The 10,469-nt window shown below is 38.7% G+C and overlaps 1 protein-coding gene across 1 annotated transcript in view; it reads left to right on the top strand.

Annotated features, from left to right (window-relative positions):
- Positions 1–3,688: 3,688 nt before the first annotated feature.
- PPP2R3B (protein phosphatase 2, regulatory subunit B'', beta) overlaps positions 3,689–10,469 on the top strand; it is a 37,841-nt gene continuing 31,060 nt past the window's right edge. The window contains exon 1 of the mRNA XM_010139858.1: positions 3,689–3,993. Within this exon, the coding sequence (XP_010138160.1) occupies positions 3,847–3,993 (147 nt within the window). The 5' untranslated portion in view covers positions 3,689–3,846. The remainder of the gene's footprint in view (positions 3,994–10,469) is intronic.

Below are 10,469 nucleotides of genomic sequence, written 5' to 3' on the forward strand. Positions count from 1 at the left end.
TCTCTTCCGGCCGGATGATGATTCTGTGATCCTGTGATTCTATGTAATTTTGTCTTTGTCTTTCCTGCTGCGTAGTAACCTGTGTTCTATTTAGCTGCTTGACTTTTCATCTTCCTGAGCTATTTGCTGAGTTAACCTCTTGCACCTTTTTTCTGCGTTGAAGATGCTACCTTGTCTTAGTTGCCCGTCACTAATCAGTTACATTGGGAAAGGATTACAGTAGTTGCATAACCCTTTATATTGACTGTTGTGGAGATATGACAGTTCTTTCCCCAGTTAACCCAGGAGCCACTCTAATTTCTTCAGGATCACAAACTGGGGGATTCTATTAGATTACACGCTGTTGCTATGGGGCTTCCTCATTCAGCCTTATTTAAACTGTCTCCAAAGGCCAAACAGGCTTTCTTTCATCTTGCTTTGCATGTTGAAAAGTGGACCCCAGAAACCAAAGGTTTTGTATGGCTCAATACATCCTATTGCATATTTAACTTATTCTCTTGGAAGTGTGCTGGGATGCATTTTTCAAAGACTTGAGGTCAGTTCATAATCTTTTACTATTTTAAGATCTTTAAACCTACTGTCAGTATATGCTTCTGACAAGAAGCTGTGTTTTTTGTAGGCAAATGCTTAAGGTTTTTTGAGGTGTTCTTCAGGTTTCTATTTCTTCCACATAACCCAGAATATTAGTGATCCTCATCTTTGTTTTACACAAACTTCTGTGTTAAAGCCACAAAAATATTACACTAGTATTGTGTATGTTCAGGTTTCTGTTAAAGTGGTAAACTCTTTAGCCACTTTAGTCCCTTGAGTCAGATCCATTCATAGTGTGTATCTTTAGATCTGGAAGGAAGCTCTGAGCATGCATCTTCCCCCTGTCTAGCTAATAAGCAGCTGCCAGGATACTTGAACAGCTCGTGGTTGGCATTCACTCCTTCATCTAGGAAAGGGTTTTGCCTTGGCTTTCATTGGAGAGGATTCAGCTTTAGAATTCAGGTAACGCTATACCTGAACACTCCTAGTTCAGTCTCAATGAAAGCTGACTTTCCCTTTCCCTGTGGCTAATTCATGACTGAAAAGGTTAAAATAGATCGTACAAGTTCTTGCCCACATTGATTTACAAATGCTCAATATCCTTAAATGACAATACAATCCCTTTTCTGATCAGATGGGAAAAAGGAGGTGATTAATAGCTGCCAGTGTGCTTACCTTTCACAGTGTACTTCAACGAAATGCTCAGTTGATAGACTCTTCATATATTGCAGCCTGTGAACTTTTGACAATTGCACTGCATACAAATATGTAAACAACCAGTAGCTTTGAAACCAGACTAGTGACAGCAGTGCTAAACCAATATTAGGCTAACAGTGGGATTGACTTAACATCTACTTCAGGCAGTGAACTAGTATTATAATAATGAATATTCAAAATACTGGATGCAATATGCTTGTTAAGTGATGACAGACTGAGCTGCATTTGAAAAAAGGAGGGAAATCTCCAATTCTTTCCTAAATAGAGTTTGGATCACTGATTTCTTTCTGAGGCTCCTTCAGCAGGTTCAGGTGAACTGAGGCTCCAGTCTCTTAGGTTAGCTTTCCTTCTGGCAGTCAGTCATCTCAGTGACACATACGGCCACCTCAAACAAGACTGTGAATGTAGTAGCGAATGGGAGCACGTCACCGGGTGAATACAGAAAGCTGTTTAGGTGAGAAGTTACCTTTCCTTACTTTAAGACCTATTTTGCCTAATGAAATGCAATCCGCCTTGCAATACAACCTTCCTGACCTTCCCCAAACATCTTGGGCTGGAACGGGCATCTGTTGTAAGAGCAGGAGAAGAATCCTACTCTGAACACCTCAGTCCCTCATCTCCAGTTCCAGGCATGCTTCTGTCGTGTGCTATGCACCCAGCTCCCTGCTGGGCTTTCCTGTGGCCCAAGTGCTGTCACAGATTATTTGATTTGATCTTACAAAAAGACAGTGAATGACACCCAGATTTGCTCAATGCAGTTTGATAGTCTGGTCATGCCAACCACAACTTGCCTGACTATTGCCTCATTAATTCCTTTCTTGTTCTCCCACTTCTGACAGAAATAAGTATCTTCATAATGAGTTGCAATGCAGAAGCAGGAGAAGGGAGAAACTGGATACTAAATTAAAAAAAAAATTAAAAACCAAGCTTTTTGTCATCATTTACTTTCTAACAGTGTGATAAACTAAAAAAATCCAAACAAGACAAATCATGTTTCACTAGTACTTTTTCGTAGTTTCCTTTTCTGTGTCTTACGAGAATATTTACTGTGGGGTTTTAATATATTGTTACATGACAGAATGGCTATGCATGGATGAATACAGCTAAAGTTTATAGATAACACAGCATGAGGGTAAAATAGTGCTGTCCAGTATGAGAAACCTCACACTTTGTGGTGAAAGTTGTTTTAGAGTTTCTTGGGCTGTGTACATCTTTGTAATCAAGAAAGTGGCCTTATATAAAGCATGAGGGATGAAAATAGAGTACAACTGGCCAGATCTTTTGTTTTATGCTGTTAGTAACTAAACTTGTACCTGACAAGGACCAGATAATAAATGGGCAACATACCAGTATCTTGGAGAATATGGGGATGCTAAGAGCATTCACAGCTTGAACTGCAATTGCAGGAATTGCCATACCCATAGCTGTAATGGTGATATCTGGGGGGGGAAAAAAAAACGGATCAAATTAGCAGCATTTCCTAAAGATTACTGTGGTAAAGGTATACATGTTTAAAATGTGAAAATTTCACCAGTTAACAATTAATGCACCTAAAGTTGCAAAGGAGGAAGGGAAGTTCTACAAAAGCTTATCATATTATCATATTTCTGTTTGAGAAGAATATTGCTGTGGACTAAAACATGGCCTTCCCCCTGCTGTGCCACCCCCCACCCCCCCCAAATGTATCTGAGATCCAATAAACTCAAAATAGAGTGGTAGCTAACTCTAACTTTAGTGCTACTGAAAAGTGATAGGTATGCAATCTAGTATGTGGATGTTAGTGTTTATAAAACTCCTCTTTAAGCAAAAAACAGTATCCTGTCAACTCTTTTACAGATTTTATTACGTGGTTGATATCTCTAATGTATTTTTTTCTGTAAAACATGATTTAAAGCAGCATTGCATTGTAACATTTGCCTCATTTCTGCTACTGCTTTCTGCCTTTGCATTCGAATCATTATATTCTTGCAATACAATAACTTCAGTGTAGATGAATGTAAAAAAAAAAAAACACAACCCTATTTTGTTAAACTGTGTGAGCCACTCTGAAAGTCTCTGTGCAGCTTTTTCTGTGTTGCTTTCATTTTTTCAGTGTAATAGGGTTCCTGCTAAAGGACTGAAGAGTTTAAAAGGAGTTTAATTGCTGTGTAATAACCCTTATCCTTCAGTGAGGTACTTCAATGAAGCTAGACAGTGAGTGTTTTGTGACAGAAGGAAAAGCTGAGGGGGATGGGAGGAGGAGGAAGCTATGAAGTGACCATGGCTGGCCTCTCTGCATTCCTGTAAGGCTTGCTTTTTTTAAAATTGGAAGCTGCTTTTATAGATGCTCCTCCGAACAGTTTTGTTTTTTTCCATACTGTCCTGTTTAGACTTTGGAATGCATGTACAAAAGGGCAGGACCCCAAAGTGACTTTCCAATCAGTTTTTGCGATTCCAGCCAAGTTCCCTTTAATGTATGGCGCAGGCGAAGTTGAGCTGACTCTTAGAATATCACAGAACTCGGGTGCAGCTGCTGCTTTAAGTGGCACTGTGTGATAATACAACAGCTCTGCTATTTACTGGGACTCAAGTGCCTGGACTGCCACACAGAGACATTATATGAAATCCGAAAGCATGAGGATAAAGGAGATTTCTTTGCGGCAAGATCCTGATCTAAGAAAAGAGTTGGCATTGCTAGCTCGAGGATGTGATTTTGTTTTACCTTCCAGATTCAAGAAGAGACTGAAGGCTTTCCAGCAGGTCCAGGTTTGTCTTTTCATTTTTATACATTTAAGTTACTGTTGTCAGTTGTACCTTCACAACCTCACAAACTGCAGGAAACAGATGGAAGTTCTTCCTAAACTAGCAGGATTTCGGTTAGTCTCTTCCATATATGACTGTTTCTTCTGTGTCTTTGAAGACTGTGCAGGTAGTTTTCTGCAAAGAAAAAATGAGGGTTTACTGAAGCATGTAGCATAGATATAGTTCCATGTTTGCAGAGGCATATGCAGCTGAAAGTTGGTGTGCTTAATGCTATTAGACTTTTAAAGGCTGTTTTCCTTAATCTGCATAAACTGCATGCATTTCCCCAGAAGTTTTAATTTACCTTTTAGTGAAACTGGGCATATAAAACACACTGAAATAGGCTGTACCTTCACTAACTTAATATGTCAAAAGGTGCTTTTGTACTTGCATGATGATCCTGAATTCCTTTAGATTGTTTATTTTGAACTTTGTGTTTCGATGAGATCAGTTGTTGCTACGTGGTTCACACATGTGCCTCTTCACTGTTTTGCAGCAGTGAGTTAAATCCACCATTTCCAAGTGAGATCATAATTGAGAACAGAAGCATTTGAAACATAAAATTAAAAGGAAAACTACTTATAGGGTAGATGTTCAAAGAGATCATCTTTTGGGAGAAGGAAAAAGTGTCTGTGTCACTGGAAAAACTGAAACATGGTATTTCCTCTAACACAGGTGATATTAAAGCTTTTGGGGCATTCACTTTGTCCTTACCTCACCTTCACTTTTAATTCATGTTTGAAAGGTATACCAGTGATGGTCTGTATGCCTCTTTTACCCCTTTTAATTAAGGAAGGTTTAGCAGTTGAACAAAAATTACATTATTAGGATTTCTGGCTTTTAAAGCATTACAAATATAGCCTGCTACTAAATTTTTAATTCAGTGCACTAGTGTCCTTTTCAGGTGACCTTCAAGAGAGGGCCATAGAGTCCTATGACCCAAAAACTGTGTTAGCCTTCTGTCTTCTACCTTATTATTTCAAGTTTATTTCAGCTGAGCTGTGTAAGCAATGTTTATTCCTTTGTGCAAAGCAGAATGCAAGCGCTGACCCTGCTGTTTCATGCCATTCAGCGTAAACTTGTGAAAAAGGATTTTATGACTTGTATCTTTTGTGCTGAACTGGAGACAGAGAACGAAACTTGTTGACTAGAAATACTATCTCAATTAGCCAAAAGTATATATCAGTTAATATTTAGGCATCTCGGAGCATGAGGTAAGATTAGTCTAGTAATGGCATCCTGTTGTAAACAAACACACTATTACCTTGTGTGGTGCCCCTTAACTTGATCTGGGATCACTTGCACTTTTACAGGGCTCTTTTTTAGCTAGAGAACATCTTAATGTAGTATGGCAATGCATACCTAAGAAGCAACTAAGTACTGGAGAAAACAGCTTGTCTAATCTTTAGAGGTTTTTTCTGTTTTAGCATGCTGCCAGCTATAAACTTACAATGCAGACAATGATCAAATATTTTTTCAGACTTGCACTTCTTGGGTGAATGGCAACTGTAGAATAGTATATGCTAAACCACTTAATTATATTACAGACAAAATTCTGTGGGCAAAACAGACTTAATAGGAGTATAAAACCATATCAAACTGAGCCAAGACATATCAGATTGTACAAGTATTTTACTTGAGGTTCTTTTTTTTTAAATGGTGCTTTGCTTCAACATCATGATTTTAAGGAGACCTTTTTGAAAGTACCTTTTAAAATCAAAATATGACTGCTGATAACTGTTGATACAGAAGACAGCGGACATTGTTTACCTGACACTTTAAGTTAATTTCAACTTGTCCTTGTAGGTTAGGGGCGTTTCAAAGAATAGCTGTTCATCTACATAATCATTGACAAAATTTAATGTTGAACTTTGAGTGCTTAGAGTGCTGTAGAATAACTTAAAATTTCTCATTTCAGTTGCTAAGCTTCATTATCATTGGAGTTTATAACCTTCTGTGCCACTATAATATTGGCTTTCAGACAGAACAGTTCATGAGTATGATGTAAAACCAGAATGCTAAAATCAAGCAGAAATGGCAGCTAATCTGTGTTTCTATATTTCCACGCTCATAATTTTTCATATCCATGCAATTTCTGTAAGTTGTTAAACAAATGGCAGATTCCTCTTAAGATGTTTATTGCTATTGAAGCTAGCTGCTTGAAATAGAAAATGAGTAATGCTGAGGGACGGTGAGAGAACATGTGGCTTAACATCTGCTGTGAGGTGGGTTGGAGTGACTGGGTCTTGCACAAGGTCTAGGAATTCTAAGGGACTGACTTTTTGCATGTCAGTAATATGTGTAGGTAATCCCCGGTGGTTTGGAAGGGGCGGTCACTGGAGTGTAGCAAATCAAGTTTCATGAAAGTCTTTAAAAATAGACAACCAGTAGTGAGGTGGGTGGCTCTGGAAAGTGGCAGAACCGCCTGTTCCTGAGTGGTTGCGTTTATTAATGAAAATTGATAGAACTGAGAAAAATAGGACTTTCTGAAAAGAACAGTCTCTCAAAAGGAATATAAAACATACACAACTGCTGAAATGTTCTCTCTTACTTTGGGGAATTGAATTTATTAGTGGATAACACTGTAAAACTCAGTAGAATTTGAGTCTACCTTCTCTTGATGTTGGTTGTAAGAAAAACCTTTCCTAGGTAGTTTAACACCTTCAGAATACAGTGCACTGGAAATGCAGCACTTGAAGAGGCACTGTGTCTGTCTAACTCATCAATTTCTCTGAAACATTGGAGGGAGAAGAAACTATCACTGTGTCAAATGTACTGGCAACTTAAAAGATGTGAACCGAAAGTTTTATTACCTGCTGATAGCTGAGCAAGTGTTTAAGTCAACAGCTGGTGATATCCCTACCTGTCAAAGCTGAAATATGAGCAGCATCATTACCCAGGCTCTGTGAGGAAAATGTCTGAAGTTGGAAACAAAATAGACTACATCTGTGTACAGTGACACGCTTATACCCATGTAACTCAGTGTTAGCTAAACTAGGAAAACAGATATTTTTTCCTACTTAGAGGCCACACCATGTTGTAAAACAGCCGAGTTCTAACTTTAAAACTAGACTTTCTTAAAGTCAAATTTGTGCTGAATGTGATCATTTTAAAAACTTGGGAGGGGGTGGGGGTGGAGAGAGAACAGTTGGCCTTAGTCTTGAATTAATCCTCTGAATGTCAGTGCCAAAATTAAGTGCTGTTGTATTTTCTGATTCTTGAACTGCATCATGCCTTTATCTGCTGTTACTACTTGGTGATTCCTGTAGTTGCCTGCATCACACCTCAGTGTGACAATGGAAAACTACTGATTCCATGACCACCTGTTAATGATAATAGATGCATGCTATTTATGTCAGCTGTATGAGAATTACTTCAGCTTCTGCAGTGCCTCACAAGATTGGCTTTCCTTCTCAGTGAAGTAAGTTTAGACAGCCATGCCTCTTGATCTCTTTCGCACTCCTCTGTTACCAAAATACTTCATAAATGCTTTTGTGGCATGTTAAAGGCAGCAATGAATACAGATCCTGTAGGTGCTAATGTGTGCTGGGCTGGTGTGTGGTAGTGCTGTAGCTCTCTGATTCTTCGAGTCATGAAGTACCTTCCCATTTGCAAAGTAAAAAATTTTAAAAACTTTAAGTGAGGCAGCCGGTTTTACAACTATAGTCACAGAAGTAGGTTGTGTAACAATTAGAGATCTCTGGCAGGCCAGCTTTCCTATTAACATCAATTTTCTAATTTAACATAATTTGGAGGTCTTTTAACACCGTGGAGGGAGGACCTGACACCCATTTTTATGTAATATTTTTACATCAGGCACACAAATGCTTTTTTTTTTTAAGACAAAACCCAAGTGTTTGCTGGGGCAAGGGGAGCAGAGAGTGGAAATCTCATTCTGACTAGCTAATAGTAGCACTTGGTGCTAATTTGCTAATATAATGCACATTTTCTGAAGCGGGTATCAACACTTAAGATAGTAAGAAAACATCTAAGCTTCCTTCTGAGACTGGCTAGTTAAAATGAGAGATTTACCATAAATGGTCCCTTGCTAATGGATTGACAGGTCCTAAGTTCTAGTCTCTTCCAGGAAGCTGTAAACAAACTTGTATTTTTTCCACCTGGTCAGTGGAGACTCCTGGTTCCAGCTTAAAATGTACTGGCTGCCCTGTGGTAGCAACTTCTTTACTTGCTCGTGGCTGGCAAATAAGTTTAAGCAAATGCGTACCATTTGTGTAGAAAAGCCAGGATGGTGCAAGTCTGTTGCAGCTTACTTTACTTGCATGTGTGATTCAAGAGTATCGGTTCCCTCTGCAACCAAGGTTTTTGGGTTTGGTTTGGGTTTTTTTGATCCAGTAATTCAGATATTGAAGAGTTCTAATTTATTTATTTTTCCCTTGGAATAAAAGTTGCCCTAGCCTTTTCTCCATTTTAACATACTTCCCATACCTTTATAATCACTAATGCTACTAATAGCAGATGTTCTATGACTGTTGACAGTAGTACTTTGTATGCCAGAAAGCCTAAAACAGTTTGGCACATCTTCGTCTAAAATATCCTTTAACTTTTACAGGATCAGAAGGATATGAGATTGTTTTTGCAATTGTCCAAATCAGAATTTGCTGGAGCATTGCCAGCCAAAAAGTTAACAGAATGCTTGTTCCAACTGTTGACTCTGCAGCCCAGTAAACAAGGATGAGCTTGTTGATATTTTTCTTGTCTGAGTGGATTTTTCCTAAGCTCAGTTGCATTGAGTGATTGAAACTTGTTTTGTTGTAAACATGGAAAGAGGAGAAGCTATTGCAGAGCTGAAGAATGAAGTGGATGTCTGCCTTAGCCCTATTTGTTACTTACAATGCTGTACTGATGGCCTGTCCTGACAAGGGCTATTTTCTATAGACAAATGCTAGAATTGCCTCAGGTGTAACTGACTGTCAGTTTTTCCCCATTAAAATGATGTTTAGACAGTCATGACTCTGCTGCAGGGAGTGAGTCCCAGGGTGGTTCATTGGCTGTGTACAATCAAAATGATCATATACTAGGAGGATCTTACCAGCTTGTCTCCTGAAAACAGTTAGGGTAACAGAAAATACTGGTAAAGGAGTACTGATTTAACCTATGATCACAGTATTTTTCCAGAAAGTTCCAACTACATGACAAACTGGATATATTAGTGACTGGGATACTTGAATTGACATAATCCATGAAACGGAGGCTGTTTGATAACAACTCACAAATTAATATTTTTGCACCATTTCTCTCTTACCACAAAGTGTAGAAGTTGCCTTACAGAGGGTAGGTTTTTCTGAAGAGTCTTGCTTTTTTTTTTCTTCCCACTTTATAATCTGTACCTTTTCCCTTTTGTAAATTAGCAGGGCATGTGGAGGAGACAAAAAGTATTTTCACTGGTCAGCTACAGCAAATTATTAGAGGACCCTACCTCTAAAGCCTTTGGTAAAAGTTTTGTTAGCAAATAAAGCAAGTTAATGATGGACGTGCACGTAACATGCAGAAGGTCTCTTGTGCTCGTGGCTTTGGGGGGAAGGTAACTACTTCTTTCCATTCCGTCCCAGAGTGTTTCTGAATACATTATTAAACTCTAACTGCGTAACTGAAAATTTTGATGCCGAAGCTTTATGTGACTATACAAAACCCCAAACATAGGCAGCCAAATTTGGAGGTGTTCCTACAGCAGTAATGCATTTGCAATAGCATCCTCTAGTTCCCAGCAGGACTGCACGATTTATGTCAGCTATGCCAAACTGCACATCAGGAGAATCCTGGTATTTCTAAAATCAGAGTTGTAGAACTCGGGTAAGAGATCTGTTAGTGCAGCATATTTATATATATGTATGTATGTATTAGGAAGTGCGTGCTATAATGCTTAGATATCATGCAGAAAAGTGATGCTAATTTGTCTCAAATGGAGAGTTCAGTCTTCACTGGACTAGTGAAAATCAGGTTTTGACCATTTGAAAGTTTTCCAGTGTTTGTGTGTGTTACTGCCTGCTACTTTTGTATGTGTGCATGTAATGTGACTAGTCTGTGGTGACCATTTACACATGCTTTTAGTTGAATGTGTTTTTTAATTTCAATATGCAAGATGGTGTGTATGGAATATATTTCATAGTTCCAGGTGGAAGCTTTTCTTGGATGCTACTACCTACTATCTCTTCCTACATGAGAATTAACACACTGTGTCAAGTAGGTTTGTGTGAATGGTCCAAAGTTTGCACGCTCTGATGAAACACTGACACTTCAGTGGCCTTCTCCTGAAGCTCCTTTTGACTGTTTCAGTATAGCTTGGTTAAATTAAAGGGGAAAAGTTACTGACAGTTGTGCCCCTAAAGAATTCTTTCAAAAATGTGATAAGTTTTGTAAGACTTTCAAGGCCATCCAGTGATGGCCTTTACCACAGCTCAAACTGGGTGGAGTGTTTCTTT

The sequence above is a fragment of the Buceros rhinoceros genome, unplaced genomic scaffold, assembly GCF_000710305.1.
Source record: "Buceros rhinoceros silvestris isolate BGI_N320 unplaced genomic scaffold, ASM71030v1 scaffold580, whole genome shotgun sequence".
NCBI lineage: Eukaryota > Metazoa > Chordata > Aves > Bucerotiformes > Bucerotidae > Buceros > Buceros rhinoceros.